Source organism: Trichosurus vulpecula, chromosome 2 (assembly GCF_011100635.1).
Source record: "Trichosurus vulpecula isolate mTriVul1 chromosome 2, mTriVul1.pri, whole genome shotgun sequence".
NCBI lineage: Eukaryota > Metazoa > Chordata > Mammalia > Diprotodontia > Phalangeridae > Trichosurus > Trichosurus vulpecula.
Genome location: NC_050574.1, coordinates 75,267,703 through 75,288,437, shown reverse-complemented (window position 1 = coordinate 75,288,437; position 20,735 = coordinate 75,267,703). Strand labels below are relative to the sequence as shown.

General features: G+C 50.2%; 1 protein-coding gene across 1 annotated transcript; it reads left to right on the top strand.

The window, feature by feature from the left end:
* The first annotated feature begins 3,330 nt into the window (after positions 1-3,330).
* On the top strand, positions 3,331-20,239 carry ZC3H12A (zinc finger CCCH-type containing 12A). Its single transcript, XM_036747934.1, has 6 exons — positions 3,331-3,476; positions 4,646-5,224; positions 15,245-15,384; positions 16,464-16,698; positions 17,593-17,699; positions 18,129-20,239. Exons 2-6 carry the CDS (start codon positions 4,689-4,691, stop codon positions 19,085-19,087), a joined length of 1,977 nt encoding a protein of 658 aa, XP_036603829.1. The 5' UTR covers positions 3,331-3,476; positions 4,646-4,688; the 3' UTR covers positions 19,088-20,239.
* The last annotated feature ends 496 nt before the right edge of the window (positions 20,240-20,735 follow it).

Here is a 20,735-nt window from a genome sequence, read left to right as displayed (position 1 = left end):
ACCATTCCTATCTTCAATAAGCTTACATTTTAATAGAAGGAGATTGCAAACATAGGGGATGGTAGAGAAGGAAAAGCATTTTGGTCAGAAAAGCTACACAAAAGCCCTGGTAAGCAGGGCCACAAGGGAGCAGGCTGAGACACTTGGAAAGGAAAGTGGCAGAACTGACTGGTTCATGGCTCCAGAACTAGAGGGTTTGGGAATCTGCACAGGTTCAAGGCCCTTTACCATCCTGTATGCCATCCTCTGAACACTCTCCAGCTTATCAATGGCCTCCTATAACATGGTGTTAGAACAGAACGAATGCAATACCGGTCCTGAAATGCAATATCCAACATCCAGTAGGAAGACTCCAAACCTGGGAAGCAGGAGCCCTAGGCTTTGGTCCTGGTCCTACCACTAGCTTGCTATATGAGAGAAAGCCACTTTCCTTTTCTGAGCTTAGTTTCTCCATCTATAAAATGAAAGGATGACATCAGATGGTCTCTAGTCTGGGAAACTCCTTCCAGTGCTGACATCCACTGTTCAGAGAATGCTGATAACAGAGATAAGGTTAGGTGGCTTAATGATCAGGGAAGGCCTCCTGGGACAGCTGGGACTAGAACTGGGCATTGGTTCACATCTCAAGTCTGATATTAATTCTTTGGCCTTGAACAGATCACTTAATCTTTCCAGGTCTGTTTCTTCATATGTAAAATGAGGGGGTTGACCAAATGGAAAAGAGAGGAGAGAGAAGGTAGTACAGACCTCAGAACTGGGGATGGGGGAGAAAACTCAAGGGGCCAGAAAGGCTGGGTTCTAAGGACTCCTCCTTTATATCAGCCTACGCTTCAAATCCCAAAGCTACCAGCCAGAGGCAAAGGGGCTTTCTGGGGCCTCTCCCTCAGTCGATCACCCAGGTGTTTTCCAGCTCCTGAAGCTCTGGAGACTCCACCCAACACCCGGAAAAGGATATCCAACAGTTAGTGAGAAGCAGCAGAAGGAGGGGGTGGCCACCTGGAGGGCATCATTTGACTACAGGAGATACTTGGAACTGGGCCCCAGCCTTCATGGTTGCAAAATCCATTTGCATTGTGAACCAGGGGTTCCCCAGAACAAAGTTGGGTTCTCCAGAATGGAATTTGATTTTCCCCACCCTTAGCAGAGAGACAGCCAGTCAGACTCCCACCTAGACCAGAACTGGTAAATTCCAAGTATCACTTAATATGTCACTGTCCCTCAGGAGTTCATAATGGAAGGGTCAGAATACTAGTATCTTCAGGGACCCTCATTAGATTGTGAGTTCCTCCAAGGCAGGGACTGTCTTTTTTTTTTCCTTTCTTTTTATCCCTAGTGCTTAGCAGAATTCCTAGAACACCGCAAATACTTAATAAATGCTTATTGGCTAATTTACCTGGAGAAGAGAGAGTCCTCAGTGAGTGAGTCAGTTGCTTCTCAGAGAAGTTTGATGGACCTCAGAGGTCCAGCCCATACCTCAAAAGGAATTCCCCTCAGTAGCATCTCCAACAAGTCAACATTCAGCTTCCATGTGCAGACCCCTAAGTATGAGGGATTTACCACCACTGCAAGCAGAATTTGGGAGGAAGGAGCCCATAGGGCCTGCTACATTTCCAAAAGCATTCCACTCTTGAGTTCCTCTGGATTTCCCCTTTCCCTGATTCCTCTCCACTCTTCCAAATCCTCCCCATCTCTAATCTTACCTCTGCTGAGAGGCCTTTCATATAACCTCTCCAACACAAAGTCAGCTCTCCTTCCAGCAACCTTCCATAATATTTATATAGTGTGTCTTTCTGTGGCCACTTAGCAAATCATGGTATTGTTCATTTCCTCCACACCCCAATCCCTGTGTGTTTACATTGTAAATACCTAATATGTATTTATTTGTGAACTCCTTGAAGGCAGGGAATTTTGCCCTTTTGCATTTTGTGTCCCCAGTGCCTAGCATACAGTAAGTGCTAAAAATGGCTTGTTGATTGGTTAACTGTGTCTTTAATTATCTTTCTCCTCCCCGAAAAAAGGCTTTGAACTCTCTAGGGAGGCAAGGACCAGGTCTCCCCAGCAGGTGGAAAACAGGGCCCCCACACACAGTAGGTACTAATGACATAGGTGCTTAGAGGTGGGTCCACCCCCCATTGTCCCTGAGAAGACCTGTACCTAAAACCCAGTCAATAGAGAGGGAAGGATGGATGGTCTCTCCTGCCTTATAGATTGTAGGCATCTTGAAACCAGGAATTGATGCTTCTGTCTGTTACACAATATTTTGCATATAGTAGATGCTTGTGGGAATGGATTGAATTTAATTGAGTGTGGTTTGGGCAGGCAATAGTTGTGAGAGTGAATAATAAAGGCCAGAGTGTGTGTGTGTGTGTGCGTGTGTATACATAAATACACACATATATACACATACATATATACATATGTGTGCATATAATAATAGACTTTACTGTAGAACTTTTAGACTTAGAAAATATAGCCCAGGTATTATGTGGGTTATCTCATTTGACTAATCTTAATAACAATCCTGTGAGATAGGTGCTACAATTATTACCGTCCTTTTGACAGAGGAGAAAATTGAGACTCCGGGAAGTGAGGTGTCTTGCCTCGTATTCCTAGGAAGTGTCAAGTAGGTAGACGCAGCTTTTCCCACTAACCCCGGCTGCCAGACGTGGACCGCACTGGGAGTGTGTGGATTAAGTGTCTCTCTGTACATGCGTGTACGTGGTGCGGCTCCTTAGGACAAACTGGGACAAGAATGAATTGAGAGGTTATCTAATCCAATCCCTTGGCTTTACAAATCAGGAACTGAGGCCCAGAGGGAGGAAGGGGCTCGCCCTCGGTTTTGCACCCAGGTCCTCTGAACCCTGGATCCTGCGCTCTTTTTCCATTATATGACCTTGTCTCTTCACCCCGACCCCCAAAGGCCTCAAAAATGAAATGACGTTGAAGGAAGGCCAGGTGTAGACAGAAGCAGCTGCCCCGTGGGCCCGCCCTCCCCTTTCCACACTTCCTCTTCCTTGGCCCCAACCCCACGTGGAAGCCGTGCTCCACGGGGGCCGGAGGAGCTAGTCAGGGGCGAAAGCCGGGTGCCTTCGGCCAGTAGAGAGTCCAGGCGTGGCCCTCCGACCAACGCCGATCCAGACGCTGGACTGGCCCAGGGGAGAGAGGGCCGGGTTGGGGAGCGGGGTGGGGGAAGGCGTGTCCGAGAAGACCGGCCTGGCCGGAGAGGGGGGAGGAGCAGGAAGGGGCGGTCCCGCCTCCCCACCTCTGCCCGGCCCGGCCCCGCCACTGCCTCCTCCCTCTCCTCCTCCTCCTAAAGGGCCGCTGCCGCCGCCGCCGCCGCTCCGTCTCTCCGCGTCTTCGAAACCGCCGCCACCTGTCGGGACCTGCCCGCCCCCCGGTATAAAGCCCCGGGGACGAGCCCTGCCCCCCGGAGTCGGACCCCCATGGAGACACTGCTGGGGACGGCGCACGGCCGGGTAGGAAGATCCCGGCGCGGGCGGGGCGGGTGAAGAGGGGCGGCCGGGGAGGCGGGGGCGGGGGGGAATCTGGTCCCCAGCTCGAGCCCGGAGCACTCCTCCCCCAACTTAGCTGAAGTTGTCGCCAAAGTAGGGACCAAGTCCTGGAGGGGCAGAGGGGGCCTGGGGGGGCGGCCGGGCAGCTGTCGTCCATCTCCGGACTGGGCCTGAAGAGGAAGCCCGAGACGGAGTCCGGCCCCAGGGTCAGGCCGGAGCCTCCAGGGCCCGGGGCGGAGCGGGGGGACCGGCCCCAACCCCCTGGGCCGGGATTAGCCTGGACCAGACCCGACATTTGTCTTCTTCGCCGCTCCCCCGCCCTCACTTCCCTCGAAAGTTTCCTACGTACTTTTCTGCTCCTTCAGCAGTTTTGGAAACTTCTCTCTCCCGGGCGCCCAAGCTCCGTGACCTTGGCGATGCCTCGGGACCGCTGTCTCGTGCCTGGACCTAAGAAACAGGCTCTGTAGCAACCCCCTCCCCACCATCACTCCCACGGTGAGATTGCGACCTTGGCCAGGTCTTCCCTGTGCTGGACTGGTGCGGGGAGTGAATTCGCCACCTAGTTTAGTCTGATTTCTTGACCTCCCCCACCCCATTTCCCAATCTGTCAAGGTTATCTGGTCTCTCCCTCAGGCTTCACCTAGTTAGAGGGGTGGGGAGGGAGAGAGACAACTGGAAGCAGCTGCCCAGGACCAGTGGGAGGGATGGTCTGTGCGCTCTCCCTTCCCCCAAACCGAAGAGGTTTATGGGAGGGGGCATCTCGGAGAGGTCTTAGCTCCTGAGGCTTATTGGGGAGGTGAAAATGTTAGGGAGGCGGGGTCTTGTGAGCCTTATCTGGGCTCTGCATTTCTGGCCTCAATTTCCCTAGCAAGATGGTGGCCAAGAGTACAGGAGGTTTTGGTTTCACAGTATAACTAAGCCTTAAAACTAGGGAAAAAAAAATCATCTAGTTCCTTCCTAGATGAGGACACTGAGGCTCAGAGCTAGGAAGTTTTGGGCCCAAGTTGCACCAAAAGTCAGTGGCAGAACTGAGATTTGAACCCAGGTCCACATAAGAAGCCTAAATGAATGTCACCCACCTCTTCTGTCCTAACCCCCCTGCTTAAGTGAGCATCTGCTTGATTGGTTCACAGAAGCTGGAAGGAACTGGCAGCTTGAGCCTTCAGGAAGAGAAGGATGAATGTGGACCAGAGGTCCCCCGAGGTCCTTACTCCTCGAAGTGAGGGCCATTTCCATCAAGCCAGCCCTGCCATGAGTCTTTCAGCTGTCCAGGAGAATGCCTCTCTGGGACCCAACAGCCTGGGACCCCTTCCCAGACAGCGGGGAAGCCCCCAACCCAGCCGACCTGGCTCCCCACATAACAGAACTGTGATGGTGGCCCCAGAACCAGGCCAACCAGAAGGGATGGATGATACAGAGCTACAGATGAAAGTGGACTTTTTCCGGAAACTAGGCTACTCATCTGGGGAGATCCACGGGGTCCTACACAAGCTGGGACTTCACGCTGACACCAACACTGTCCTGGGTGAGCTGGTGAAACACGGACCAGCCACAGAGCGGGAAGCCCCACTGGATGGGCCCACCGAGCCCCCGCTGGTGCCCCGAGGTGGAGGGACCCCAAAGGCACCCGTCCCTTGCTCTCTACCCCCTGAGGACAAGGAAGCCAGCAACCTGAGGCCAGTGGTCATCGATGGGAGCAATGTAGCCATGAGGTCTGTTCACACACTCTGGGTATCATTTTGTCTCTTCCTCTGCTTTCATGCTGGTTTACTAGGAGCTTGGAATGTCATGAGCATATTTGTCCTGGCCCTCACTTGCAGTCCTGTTTTGTGGTAATCTTGGTTACACATGCAGGGGTAACATGGCAGGGCTTTTGTTTGTGATCTGTTAAACAAACATTTATTAAATGCTTTGTGCAGCTCACTTTTTGGTAGTGATGGGTATACAATTCTGCCATCACCAGAGCACAAGTCTATCACCTAGAATGCCTATAGGAGGACAAGGCACCAGCATTTCAGTGGGGCTCCTCCCAGGGTGGAAATCATCAGGGAGGAATGGGTTTGCATCTCTGCTGGCCTCAGTTTCCTCATTTCTAAAATGGTATTAGGTCCAGAAGAATGTGGAGCCCAAAGGAGCTCTCGGGTTCCAAGTGAGGAAATGCCAACTTCATCATCTCTCTGAGGAAATGTGTACAAGGGATTGAGTGCCACTCTTGGAGTTGGGAAGACTTGGGTTGAAATTGCAACTCTTTACATCTACTAGCCACTGAGGCCTCAGGAAAGTCATTTAATTTCTGTGAGACTGAATTTTCTTGCCTTGAAGGGTTGTTAGGCTGTGTATGTAAGGCCTTTGAAAACATTAAAACTCTTGATGCTAAGATATCCCCTCCTCATCAACTGCAGGAAGAGTTGCCCCCAACTCTGCCTGCAAGGACCTGCACTAAATCCTTGTCAATTCCTGGCCTTTGGAGTGAGTGGGTGGACCCAGGGGTGAGTGAGCTTAGACCTCAGGTGAACCAGTGACTCACCTGCCCCTCTGACTCAGGGGACTGTCCCTGCTAGAGCCCTGAGCCATAGGGAAGGTGCTTCCTGGAGCTGGCTGGGGACAGCGCCTCCTGACATGAAAGCTTTGGACTCAGGCAGGAACTCCCCTGGGTGAGGGAGAAGGCAATGGGGTGGCTTGCTGGGGAGAGGGGGTGGTCCTCCTTTAAGCAAGGACTTGGAGAAATAGCAAGGTCTAATGAGTTCCCAGCCTTTCTGCTCTGGCCCAGCTGGAGGGCTGGGAGTAAAGTGGTCCTGGAGGTGTTACTGGGAGGTCCAGGAGAACGGGTCAGACTAGAGGCTAAGCCTTTCCTCTTAGCTAGCTGGTACAAAGGGCCCTGGTGTCTGGAGAGGGAAAAGGTCAGGGGTCAGCTTTAGGGGAAAGGAAATGGGTGGTTTGGAAATAGCTTATGCTAGGCAAAGAGAGCCTGAGACCAGGAGCCAGGAGACCTAAGTTCTAATGCTGGTTCTGCCACTGACTCCCTATGACCTTGGCCAATTTCCTTCCTGTGCCAGGGTCTCTGTTTTCTCCTCAGTAAAATGAAGGCTGATCACCTAGAACTTTACAGCTGACTAATTGGAAATCTGAGTGGGTTGTTATGTAGTTTTAAAAAATGATTTTTTTTTAACTGAAGACAGGAGGAAGTTTCTTGAGGGTTCTTCAAATGGGACACTCCTGATTTAGGGAGTTAGATAGTGGCATGCTTTCCTTGCTTTACATGTGAGAAAACGGGCAGAGAGGGAAGGATCTTAGGCTCATAGATTCAGGATTGTAAACTTGGACGAGGTCATACAGCAAGTATCTGAGACTCCGGGACTTCTGACTAATGAGTTCCATTCTTTCTGCTCTTACCCCGGGAGATCTGTATTGGCCTGGACTGAAAGAGGAGGGGAATAGCTAGGGTGGCCTTGGATTCTGGGGACTTCTAATATCTTGCAGCTTCCCCCACTCTTAACAGTCCCTGGCACAGCCAAGGTCAAGTCCAGTTCTATAGTTGGACCTAAGACAAGCTGGGTCTGGGGCTACCTGGAGGTTGAGGGAAGACTTTCTGAGAGAAAGCCTGGCAAGTCACAGTTTAGTGACTAGTGGGGCTCTTGACCCTCACTGTCGATGGCACAGCCCTGTTCAGCAGTAGCTTGAGAGGGCTTCCCTGTTACCTCCAGCCCCCTCATGCTCTTCATTGTTGGTGTCCAAGGGAATGGAGGTAGGGGGTGTGGAGTCTTTGCTTAGACAATTGGGCTATCTGAAGTGGGAAGAATGGTCCAGAGTCTTTCTGGTATAGTATGAATTTGGGATCAGTCTGGGTCTCTGTGTGGTATGCAGTTGTGTTGTGTAGGTTCTGAATACTGGTTTGTATGATATTTAGAAGTGTGGAGAATGTAAGTGTCTCCAGGTTAAGAATTATTTTTTTTTATTTGTCTTTGCATCCTAACATAGTACCTAGTCAAAGTAGGTATGTAGTATATGGGTATGTTGGGTTGGATTAAGAGTTCAAATCCTACATTTGGAGTGGGAGGGCCTGGGAGGGCCAATTCCCCACTTCCCTGTGTGGTGATGGGCAATTTTTGGCCCTCTCTGAACCTCCATTTCCCTATCATGTTAAATGAGGGGTTTCAACTCCTTTATCAGGTCCTGGAGAACAGGAGTTGTTATATCCTCAGCACCCAGCACAGTGCCTGGCGCTGAGGAGGAGCTTAATAAATGATTAGTTGGCACCTGAAGGCCCTTCCCGCTCCAAATCCATGACCCTTCTATTTGAAAAGAGTCTGCGGTGAGATTGGTTTTGGGGTGTGATATATCAGGATAGTGTGAAGGGGACTGGGTATCAGTGTGCTACAGTGTGTATTGTTTATTGGTGTATATTGGGGTGCCTCTAGGCCCTGTAAGTAAGTGTATGGGGGCGGAAGAGCGCAGGTATATATTTGTATACGGTCAGTTTTGGGGTGGGGAGGAGAAGTTCTTTCTGCTTCTTGGCATGTGTATAGTAGATTGAACTGGGAAAACAGTGTGTGGGGGAGGGAGAATGTGGGGGAGGTAATCCAGCCCAGCCAGGCCTGGAGCAGACAAGAAAGGCCCAGCCCAGCCCCGGGAGCCATGTGGAGTGGGAGAGGAGAGAGGTCAGGCCGAGCTGGGACCACAGTCCCCTGCTGGCTGGGGTTTTCATTGCTCCCCAGGAGGGGAATTCCAGCCCTGACTTCCTGTATTGGCTGTGTTGCAAACTGTGTCCCTGCCCTGCCTGACTACAACCCCCCTCCACCCCCCACCCCTCTAGCGCCCCCACCATATGCAAATCAGGTGGAAATTAACCTCTCATTTCCTTCTAAGGGAATTTTCTTAGCCTGTTGCCAAATCAGATTACCTGGGGAGGGCTTCTTCTTTCCCTTCCCAGGGGACTCTGGGAGAGCCTGTCTGGCCATAACCCTCCTCTCTCCCCCCACCCCCCACTCCTTCTCAAGCTTAGGGGCAAGCTGCTTTAATTAGAAAGAAAGCTTTTATTAAACATTAAAAGTTTAGAATTAGGCCACCCTTTCCAAGAAGAAAGGCACATGTTCTCTAGAACACAGATTGTCAGAGCTAGAAGGGGCATGTTTTGATTCAGCTGGCATTTTTCAACCACCTACTGTGTGCCAGGTCCTGAGCTAGACCTTAGAGATTGAGCTAGAGATCTGACCTGTGACTTCTTGCCCAGGGAATTCCTAGGTGAGGTTAACTCCCTCCCTAGTGCCAGTCAGCAGTTCCCTGCAACTCACAGCCTGATGAGAGTCACCCAGGGCATGAAGAAGTTAGGGCCTTCATCATCCTGGTCACGATGGCCTTGAATGCAGTGAGGTGTCTCTTGGCTTCCAGGCCAGCTCTAACCATTGTGTCATATTAGACCCTGAGGACACAAGGACAAAAAGAAGTAGCTTCCATTATGGGGTAGTGGGAAGTTGAGCCTTTAGGTTAGGGACCTTCAAGGGTGATATCGAGGCTGGCCTTTCCTTCTCACTGAATTGCCCTCCCCACAAAAGCTGTGTTGGGTGTTTTTGTCTTCTCAGGATTTCACACTAAGACTGACCCCTCAGAAAGGAGACTGAGCAGAGGATTCTTTTGGGTTCTGACTGTCTGGGGGGGAACAAAGGGACAAGTAGGCAGTGGCTCTAGGAAGAAAATGGCCTTGAGAAATAAAATAGAAGGGAGTTTTTGAGACCCTGAGAGAAGAGGGAGTCTCAGGTTCCTTCAGAGTCTCCATTGGGAACCTTACTAATGAGCCATGGCAGGGGAGGATGGAGGGAATTGGGGAATGCCCTAGTCTTTACTGTCCCCCTCACTTCTCCTTCCTCCTGAGGTCTCCCAAGGCTAGACTGACCCTTGTGGGGAGAGTGAGCTGGGCTCAGGAATCTTCCTAGAACAAGCAGGCCCTGGTTTTGTAGCTAGAGCCATAGGCCTTATCTGTGAGGGAGGCACAAGCTAAGACCTAGTGCCCACCCTCTGAGCAGGAAGGCTGTGTGTGTGTGTGTGTGTGTGTGTGTGTGTGTGTGTGTGTGTTGGCACGTGTCTGTCCCCACACCCAAACAGGGCCTTTCTGACATGTTTATACATGTGGGTAAAGAGCCCGGAGTAAGCTAGGTGTTTTGCCTCTGAGCTGAGGAGGCCAGCAGCTGTTTGAGATTCCCCAGGGACGAGTGAATGGGATTGCTACCATAATGTGTCTCATCCCACCCCTAACCCCAAACACACATGGCAGCAGGAAGTAGAGAGATGAAGGGTATGTTATACCTAAGCCAGCCAGCCAGCTTCTTCCAGGAAACTTCCTGTGACTAATCTCACTAAACCCAGGGGTGGGTGAGTGTGTGTTTGTGTGCACACGTGCTGGCATACGTTTGTGTTCATTCTCTCAACTAAATGAATGCCAACCTTACTGTCAAAAATTCCTGAGTTCAAGGTATTAATCTTTTTTTAAATTTATTTTTTGTTATTTAATAGTTTTCAACATTGATTTCCACAAGATTTTGAGTTACACATTTTCTTCTCATTTCTACCCCACCCCACCCCCCATAGCATATATTCTGATTGCCCCTTTCCCCAGTCTGCCCTCCCTTCTGTCACCCCACTCCCCCCGCCAATCCCTTTCCCCCTTATTTTCTCGTAGGGCAAGATAGATTTCTATACCCCATTGCCTGTATATCTTATTTCCCAGTTGCACGTAAAAACAACTTTTTTTGAACATTTGTTTTTAGATCTTTGAGTTCTAAATTCTCTCTCTTCTTCCCTCCCCACCCACCCTCCTTGAGAAGGCAAGCAATTCAACATAGGCCACATATGTAGCATTATGCAAAACACTTCCATAATATTCATGTTGTAAAAGATTAACTATATTTCCCTCCATCCTGTCCTGTCCCCCTTTATTCAGTTTTCTCCCTTGACCCCATCACTTTTCAAAAGTGTTTGCTTTTGACAACCTCCTCCCCAATCTGCCCTCCCTTCTATTATTCCCCCTCCATTCCCTTCCCCCCTACTTTCCTGTAAGATAAGATGCCCAATTGAGTGTGTATGTTATTCCCTCCTAAATCAAATCCGATGAGGGCAAGATTCACTCGTTCCCCCTCATTTGCCCCCTCTTCCCTTCCACTATAACTGCTTTTTCTTGCAAGGCCTTACTCTTAACACATTATAGCAATGGGTGATTATGGGCACATCATATAACCTCTCTGTGCCTGCAGGCAGCTCTCTAAAAATCTAATCAAGTCAATAAGCATTTATATGGGCCTGCTATGTGCCAGCCACTGTGTTCAGCCCTGGAGACAGAAACAAAGTCAAGCCGTCCCTACCCTCCAAGAGAGCAGTCCAATAGAAGAGATGATATGCAGACATCTACATGTAGACCAGATATAGACAAGATAAATCAGAACTAGTCAGCAAAGGAAAGGCACTAGAATTAAGGAGGATCTTGCAGAAGGTGGGATTTTAGCTGAGGCTTAAATGAAACTGGGATTCAGACATGAGGAGGGAGAAACTAAAACCAAGGAGCATCCATCCTGAATCAGTAGAGGGAGTTTTGAAATCACCATGGGGGGGGGGGGGGTGTGCAGGATGGGAGGGGAAGGTGGGGACTGCCTTCTGTTCCCTCTACATCCATTGCCCACAATCCCAGTTCTACACCTGGCTAGAGGCTCGGTGAGCATCGCCCACCATGGTACTTCCATTCTGACTTCTCTGGGGTTCAGTGCTCTTCCTCTCCAGCTTCCTAGAAATGAGGCCGAGGAGGGCAATACTATATAAAGGCAAGAGTCCTGGGCTAAAAGTCAGATCTCTGAACCAGTCCCAGCCCTGCGGGTGACCTTGAACAAATCACAGGCCTCAACTTCCTCCTTTACTAAAGGAGGGGGGTTTGACTAGCTAGCTGGCTGACCTCTTCCTAGCTGGTCCCTTGCTGGCTGGCTGGGATTAGAACACCCAGGAGGAGGTATTCTAATAATAATATAAGAATAAGCTGAGCACACAGAGCCAAGAAGAGAAAACCTGTTCTTGCCCAGGGAGGAGGGTTTCCAGTGGAGAGGAGATGGAGCTGGCCTGGTGCTGTGCTGGCCCCACAATTTACCCAGAGCTCAGAGAAGAGTCTGATGGGGTCAGAGTTCTTAGAAGGGACCTTGGAGGTCCAGGGCTTCATTTTCAAGGAGGAAATTCAAGAATAAAGGAGACCCAGGTTCCCCCAGCTTTCCTGGCCTTCCTGCTCAGCCTTCTGGTATCTTTTCTAGACACCTTCCCTAGAAGCTTCCTTGTACCCTAACTGGGGGCTCTCCACCCCTCCCCCCAGCTGCTTTCTGGGTTCATTTTGGCTTGGTTGGGAGGAAAGTGGGCAGGCGGACAGACGCCTTAGAAATGGGAACATCCCCGACAGGATGTGGTTTTCAGCGGCACTGCCTTCTTTACGTAAGATTAGTCTGTCTGATTTTGCCAGATGTATGAGTTTTCAATTCTCATTTAGGGTGGAGGGGGAGTGTTAGGGAGGGAGGAGTAGGCAGTGGGAGAGAGGCCAGTGGGGATAGGGAGTTGGCAGCCTGGACCTCCCACCCCGAGTCATCAGGGCCCTTGATTGCTTGGAAACCCTCTGCCACCTTGAGTTAATGTGCAGCCAGACCTGGTTACATGGCAACCATAGGGTACTGAATTGAAAGGGAGAACAGAAGGTGGTTTACCAGCCCCTTGTCTCTCCCGATTGCCCTCCTCGTCATACTTGGACTGAGGGGAAAAGGCTCTATTTAGCCACAGTGGCACTGTTTTTCCACTGAGAGTGGGGGAAATGAGGATCATTACCCACCTCCCCCCCCCCAGCCAAGTTATAGACTAGGAAACTGAGGCTCAGACAGTACTGAGGAGAACCCAGATGTCTGGTTATCTCATTCCAGACCTACATTAGGTACTGCCTTCTTCCCCAAACCTCCAGTCTAGGGGAGTTTATTTAGAGCAGGGCTTCTTAAGCCTGTGTCCTGGAGCCACTGGCTCCAGCCTTCAGACCCTTGTTCAGAATATTGTATTTAAATACAAAATAAAATGCATAGGGTTATAAAGGAAACTGATTATAATGAAGAATATATATTTCAGAATATATATTTTTTAAATCCATGGCCCCAGGTGAAGAACACCTGATTTAGAGAGTGACAGATACGTTAGTCAATCAGCAAGCATTTCTTAAAACCTCCTTCCATGTTCTAGGTACTACGCCAGATGCTGGGGATATAGATCCAAAGAATGAAAAAATTCCTTCTCACAAGGAGCTGAGAATCTAACAAGGAAACGAGTACATACACTGCACAAGTATGTGCAGACACAAATATAAAGAGCATACAAGGAAGATAGATACAAGTGACTAGGAAGAACAGGAAGGAGATTTCGTTCTTCTGGCGTGGTCACTGGGGTCAGTTGACTGGGTGGCAGAAGGATTCCAAAAGTAGATTTCTTCAGTGCCCAAATCTCTTTCTACTACTTCCTACCTGTGTGACCTTATGACACACGTCACTTAGTCTGTCTCTGGTCCTCAGTTTCTTCATTTGTAAAATGAAGGAGTTAATTTGTCATGGATAGAGTGCTGGACTTTGAATCCAGAAGAACTTGGATTCAGATCCCGCCTTACTTATTACTTGTATGACCTTGGGCAGGTTACTTCCGTGGGCTTCAGTTTCCTCATCTATAACCTGGGAGGGGGACTAGGTGACTTCTGAGGTCCCTTTCAGCTCTGGAGCTATGATCCTAGAATTCTAAGACCTCCCCCAATTCTTCATCCTGTCTTCTCTAGCCAGAGATCATGCTGAGGAGTCTCCTCATTTTGTCAAGCCAGTTCTCAGCCCACACACTCAAATCCTTTTCAGCCTACCTGTGGTGGGTTCTCTGGAGATTGCCTTTGGCCAGCAGAGTCTTCTAGAGCCCAGGCTCTGTTGGGGCAGTGGAGGAAGATTTTCATTGGAGACTTGAAGGAAATGACAGAAGTACTATTCCCCACCCCTTCTTAATCGCAGAGCCTTCCCTCTGTTACTTATTTCCTCTTTATCCTGTATATAGATTGCTTTGTATATATTTGTTTGCATGCTGTCTCTATTAGATTACAAACTCCTTGAGAGCAGGGACTGTCTTTTGCCTCTTTTTGTATCCCTAGCCCTCAGCACTGCACCTGGCATGGAGCAGACACTTAATGAATGTTTATTGAATTTTCATACCGCCCTCAGCAGGGATATTTGAGTAGCTGCTGGTTTCCTACGAGCCATCCCCAGACCCACCTAGGTCTATCTCCTCTTAGCCTTTTTGTAATAGCTGGGGGTTAAGGGTTTGAGTATGGGGTTTATTTAAATTTGAAATGATCTTGATCCATTTTGAGGCCTTCCAGGAGTGGCTTACTCATTCCCAGAGCTTTGACCTTCATTTCCATCTTGAGATGGGAATTGGAAAGGGAGGGTTTAAATCATAGACCTTTGAATTAATAGCTTCAGAATTGTAAAGGACTTTAAAGACACACAAAAATATACATACTTTGCTTTACAGATGTGGAAACTGAAACCCTAGAGAGGAAAAAAAAATCCTTGCCTATGTTCACACCGGTCTCTTGACTCCCAGGTGTAGAATTCTAGAATTTTATTGAATGACCGAGTCGTTTTTATAGTAGGAAAGGATTTCAGGAACCATTTAGTCCAGTCTCTTCTGTTTATAGATGAGGGAATTGAGGCCCAGAGAGGAAGGAAGGAACTTGCCTCATCTCATATATGGCAGATTCATAGAAGAAGCAGGGCAAGAGATCCTGCCTCCTTGGCCAGTGTACCTCCTTGGAGATACATTGTTTGGAGATAGGTAAGGTCCTAGAATGATAATAGTAACAACTGTATTTGTGTAGGGCTTTAAGGTTTACAAATCTTATCTCATTTGATCTTCATGACACCCCTGGGGAGTAGGTGCTATTATTATCCCTGTTTTGTGTATCAGAAAATTGTGGCTGACAGAGGTTAAGTGACTTGGACAAGGTCATGCAGCTAAGTAAGCGTCTGAGACCAAACTTGAACTGAAGTCTTTCTGACTCCAAGTCCCATCTACTTGTCTCATGTAGATGACGTAGCTACGGTTACAGGTATAGAGTCATAACATTGTTGATTTTCAGAGCTGAAATGTGGTACCTTCGAGATTGTGCATTTCATACAAGAGGAAAATGAGGCCCAAAGGGAAGTGATTTGCCCCTAAGTCAATAGGATATTGGGTAGCAGAGCTGGGTTTAAAACTCCCAAGTCTCTGACTTTCTTCTACTCTGCCACACTACCCCAGGTAGGCACAGAAACCAAAAATCTCCACATCCCTTCCCCCAGCCTCAGCTGATGTTGCAAAGTGTGTCTGACCCCATGGGGCGTAGGAGCTGCCAGATTCCTGGGTGTTTCCTCACTTTGAAGGGGGGAGAGGGCAAAAGGGGAATTCCCTGCTGGTAGCGCTATGGGAAACTGGGCTGGAACGTGAGAGCCAGAAGCCTAAGGGAGTTACCTGTTAGTATCCGATTCTTCTCATTCCTCGGATGAAGAAATTCAGGTCTCAGGAGGCCATGCAGCAACTGTGCCGAGCCAAGCCTCTCTCCCTTCCTCTCTGACCTGATAAAAACTGAACCCTCTGTCCTACGTGTCTCTTGTTTTCTTCTCCCTCTTCTCTATGGATTTACCCTGTGATTTCCACCCACCTTCTAGCCATGGAAATAAGGAGGTTTTCTCATGTCGGGGCATCTTGCTGGCTGTGAACTGGTTCCTGGAACGTGGCCACTCAGATATCACAGTTTTTGTACCACTGTGGAGGAAAGAGCAGCCACGTGCCGATGTGCCTATCACAGGTAAGGGGAGACATGAAGAGCCCAGGCCTCCAGGAGTGGGGAGGGAAGTGGGGGGCAAGCCAGAGTCTTGGAAGAGAATGTCCATTTCCCCACCTCTCCATCCGCTGCTCAAGCAGGGATTCAGAAAAATAGAGGTCAGACAGTAGTTTCACATTCCTCCCCTCTCCCTGCTGGATGGACATAGGTCTCTCTCTTGAGGGTTGATGAAAGTCATTGCATCTACCTTCCTCTTGGCAAGAAACCCTGCCTTCCAGCCCAGGTTTCCCTTGCAAGGGGTTGAAGACCCCATGTTTCTGTGGGAAAGGAGCCCCTTGGGAACTTTCAGAGCCTCAAGGTCCCTAAGGTGGAGTTGCGGGTTGCTGCATGGGAGCAAGGGAAGGAAGGATGTGCTGCTGCTGCTGCCGCCACTGGCCACCACCAGCACTGTCCAGTACTGACCAAGTCAAGGTCAAGGTTGAGATTGTTGTACTTCTCAGTGGTGATCAAGTTGATCCCATTTCTAAGACTTCTGAAGGTTTACAAAATGTTTCCCTCATGCCAGGCCCATGAGGTCAGCAATGAAGGCACCCCATTTTACAGATGATAACCCAGCTCCCCCTAGGGTCACACGGTCCATATAAGAGGAGAAGCCAGGACTCCCAACTCAGACCAGTTGGCAGGTGGAGGACCTCAGCCACGGGGACTCCCTTGGCTGGGATAGACTCAGTGCCACCATACAGAGCGCCACATTCAAAGAGAAAGGTATTTTGCTGAGCCAAGAACCCCAAGAGGGTAGGTAGTTCCCTTTTTTCCCCTCAAAAAAAAAAAGCATCTTTGTAAATCCGTTTGAATTACAACCAACCTCATTGTTTTCTAAAGCCACCAGTTCAGAATGAAACTAGCAGGTCCAGATCCAATTTGCGTTGGGCAGTGTTTGAGTCAGCTCAGGTCCCCAGCAGATAGAATCTCATAGATTTAAAGCTGAAAGGAATTCTGAGCTCACCTGGTCCACTCACTCCTGAATCCCTGAGGTGGAAGAGGTAGCCAGGGCCAGGCAGTCCCAGGTTGTCTACCATCGGCTTCCTGCATCCTCTCTGCAGATCAGCACATTCTTCGTGAGCTGGAGAAGAAGAAGATCTTGGTATTCACGCCATCCCGGCGTGTGGGGGGTAAGCGGGTCGTGTGCTATGACGACCGCTTCATAGTGAAGCTTGCATTCGATTCTGATGGCATCATAGTCTCCAATGACACCTACAGGGACTTGCAGTGTGAGCGGTTGGAATGGAAGAGGTTCATTGAGGAGAGGCTGCTTATGTACTCTTTCGTCAATGATAAGTACGTCCCCATCCTCCTCCCGGCCCGCATGTGGGGCAGTGAGGGAGGGTCTCTGGAGGTTCAGTGTAATTAAAACATTGATTAAACCCATACCCTGTGCTAGGCTCTGTACTAGGAGTTGGGGTTGTGAAGACGAAAATGAAAGAGGTTGGCCTAAAAGAACTTGCCTGCTGCCTGCGGGAATATAACATAGACACACAAAAATAACAAAGTATACAAATGGCTACAAAGTAATCTCAGGAACAAGAGAAAGGATCACGGAAAGACATCCTGTAGGAAATGGGCCCTGAGCTCTGCTTGGTGGAAGCCAGGGATTATCCTGATTAGCCAGGGGCATTCCAGACTTGGAGGCCACTTGAACAAAGGCAGGCTCCCCCTTGCTCCTCACTGGGTGCCTGTACCGAATGGACACCGAGGCAGGGCAGGCTTGTAGGTCTGTGCAGGAGTGCCTATCAGTTTATCAGACAGGCTGGGGTTATTGAGTGAAGACCAGGCGGGATGAGGCAAAAAGGTTCAGAGAGCCCTGGTCTGCTAGGTCCCAACGTACACCTCCACACCCCCACACACAGGGGTCTCCTAACATCCCACCTTAGTCATCTTTGACACACTTGGGGATGAGGATGAGCAGGTTATGAGTCTGCAGGTGATGAGTCTTCAGGCTCAGTGTCTGCAGTTCAAGCCACATCTTCTTGCCTAAATTGGGGATGTCACCAGAGGATCTGAATTTCCAGAGCGCTGCCCCCTGGGCTTGGATCTTTTCAGGGCTCTTCTCCTTGGGGAACTTCTAGACCTGAAGCAGAAGCTAGGGGCCTGACTTCCAACCCCAGGAAACCGGGAACTGAGGGGAACCTTCATGTCTAACCAATGACTTAGATTTTCTCTTGCTTTTGACAGGTTCATGCCACCTGATGACCCCCTTGGCCGACATGGGCCCAGCCTGGATAACTTCCTCCGGAAGAAACCTCTCATGCTTGAGCACAAGAAACAGCCTTGCCCCTATGGTAAGACTGGCCCTGAACACCTCATTCCCTCACCCCTGCCTCTCCCTTAACCCCATCTCCCAGGAACCTCCAGGGACACAACTGACTCCCAAGTATCCATTACTGGAAAAGCCCCAGATAGGAGGTCAGGGGGCCTAGGCCTTAGCTGTGGGAGTTTGGGTGAGTCCAGGCCACATTCTGGCCTTTAGCTTCCACCCCTCTAAAATGCTGGACTACATGACCTTACTTGTGCACTATTCCTAGGGAAGTCAGTGTAAACACCCTCTGCTCTATTTTGTCCTCTTTAAATGGGGATGTGGTATTTGTATGATTGGGGTGAAAGTGTTGGAGCAGTGAAAGCTATTATTATTTTCCTCCCTCTTCCCCTGAGCCTCTCCTCTGAGCCTCCCTTCTCCCTTGCCTGGCTCACTCCCACAAGTCTCTCCACAGGGAAGAAGTGTACATATGGGATCAAATGTCGGTTCTACCACCCAGAGAGGCCGAGCCAGCCCCAGCGCTCAGTGGCAGATGAACTTCGAGCCAATGCCCGACTCTCCCCACCCCGGGCACCTGTGAAAGACAAGAAATGTCGCCAGCCCTCACCCACATCCACTCCAGCCCCTGGGTCCCTACCTGTCAAGGATGATCGGGAACACTGGTTGCCAGAGAAGAAGTTCCCAGGGCCCCAGCAGGCTTCTGGAGGCAGTGGGGATGGGCAGACTAAGGCCTACACCCAAGGCAGGAGCCTGCCAAGCATGAGTAGTGGCTTTGGCCCAGCAGACTGGCCTCCCCCTCCCCTAGACTCCCTCTCTTACCTCTCCCAAGATTGCCTAGACTCAGGCATTGGCTCCCTGGAAAGTCAAATGTCAGACCTCTGGGGCAGCCGAGGGAGCAGCAGCAGCCACGGGGAGTCTGGGGAGCCTCCCAGGTCTGGGAGCAGTGGCAGCAACCAACAGAGGTGCACTTTCCTAGGCCAAGGTCACCTCCTGCCCTATGGCCCTGAGCACCCCCCTGGCCCTTCATCCCTCTCCTTCTCAGGATATGGGCGCCCTGTGGGCACTGGGCAGTTCAGCATCCCAGCAGAGTATCCTCCACCTTTGGGGTATGCACCACGAGAGTATTGGTCAGAGCCATACCAGATGCCCCCACCCACTGCAGCTAGGGTTGCCCCGGCCCTTCGGGATCCCCATCTACTTAGTGCTCCGGCAGCCTATGGTGCTGAAGTGGCGACATGGGGAGCTGGGACAGATAGCTTCACCAAGGAGCGGGCCAGCTTACGTGTGAAGCTCTGTGGCATCTTTCCCCCACATCTGGTAGAGGCTGTGATGAGACGCTTCCCACAGCTCCTGGACCCCCAGCAGCTGGCAGCTGAAATCCTTAGCTACAAATCTCAGAACCCAAGTGGGTGAGCCACAGAGAGTTCCCACTGCTATTCACAGCCCCTCAGGGTGTGGACGTGGGAATGGGCATGGGCTGGGGGCTGCCTCGGTCTCCCATGGAACCTAGCCTAACTATGACAATGCCCCCAGCGTGTCCCTGGAGTTACTGGGACACTACATGGAACAAGCTAGTTTTTAACAACTCCCCTCATCTTGGCACAGGAACCCTGTGGGTTCCTGAGCATCTGCCTGAGGAAAAATCTTACAAGAAAGGGATCCCAGAAACCAAAGAAATACTGTAACGATTGATTCTGGTCATGGACTAAGGAAGACACTCTTTACCTGACTCGCCTCTGTCTTCCTCACGTCTCTGCTCTGTATGTCTTCTGTCCCCCCTCTCTCTCTTCTCTTGGGCTTTCCTCTGACTTTGCGCTGTCTCATTGTCTTAACTCTCTTCCATTTCCCTGTTTCTGTCTGTCTCTCGTCCATCCGCTCTGGGTCTCCATCTCTCGTCTGACTCTCTGCTCTTGATCTCAGTCTCCGTTCAAGACCAGAAGCGATCGCCCTGTTGGTACACATTGTATCAGAGTTTAATGATGAGACAACAACGTCTGTCCTGTGGCTGATGCCCCAAGCCCTCTTTCTTCTCGAGGACAGGAAGGAGGGGAGGAGAAGCCAGGGAGGGGAGGAGTCTGTTCCCCTCTTCAGCATCTCCAGCTCCCTCCCTCCAGGCTCTGTCCTTAGGATAACAGCCTCTCACTGGCTGGTTCGGCACCGTGTGCCCTCCGAGGCCCTGGCCAGGGCCCCCCAACCATGTACGCCAATGATGCCCCAGGGCCGGCGAGGTTTCATGTTAGTACTTAAGAAGATGGTTTTTAAGAATCTCTCTCTCCTCGTACTCGCTGTGGCTACCGTGTCTGCTTTATAGTTTCCCTCTCTTGGGTGTATTTTTTCTTCTCCCGGACCCCTGAGAACCTGAGGCAGGGACAGCAGAGACTTGTACCCCAGTAGGACTATGCCCAGAGGATATCAGTGCTAGTCTCAGGTATCTTTAACCTTCATGGAGGGGCAGCCCTGCCTGTGCAGGGGATATAGGGGAGATGTGGGTTTCTGGAAAGGTATGTTTAGATAGGCAGTGTTTGCTTCCTGCTGTATTACTAATAAAATTTTGGTTTTAGATAGTTTTGTGTGTGTATGTGGTGTTTCTCTTTGGATTTTATTTCATGGTTTTGGTTGGAGTGCAATTAGTAAATTAGATATGTCTCCAGAAGATAGAGCTAACAAGCAAATAGGGGAACTTACAGGAAGGTTGCTTTGGGCTTGATAAAACAAAGAGCTTTCCAGACTTTGGACCTGCTCCTCAATAGAATGGGCTGCCTTGGGAGTTGATGAGCTCTCCAGAAGTTAGATCGAAAGATGCCATCCCCTGGGAAAAAAGCTGGTCTAGGTACCCTCTAAGGGTCCTTCCAACTTGGATCCTGCTACCAGGCCTGGGGTGAACTCTAACCTCTGGAATGAAACCCAAGACACCCCTTCTGCTCCAGATTTCCAGCATTTGGAGCCACCTGCCTTCTGAGGAAGCCCAGGGCTGGGTTCCACCACACACACACCCACCCACACCCCCCTTTGTTGGGGTTTCCCCCATACACACATGCTGACGGCAATGGTCCCCTTCAGA

Coding starts and splice junctions, on each gene's coding strand:
- ZC3H12A (XM_036747934.1), top strand. CDS start 4,689: ATGAATGTGGACCAGAGGTCCCCCGAGGTCCTTACTCCTCGAAGTGAG. Junction 5,225..15,244: donor GGGAGCAATGTAGCCATGAG/GTCTGTTCACAC, acceptor CCCACCTTCTAG/CCATGGAAATAAGGAGGTTT. Junction 17,700..18,128: donor GAAACAGCCTTGCCCCTATG/GTAAGACTGGCC, acceptor GTCTCTCCACAG/GGAAGAAGTGTACATATGGG.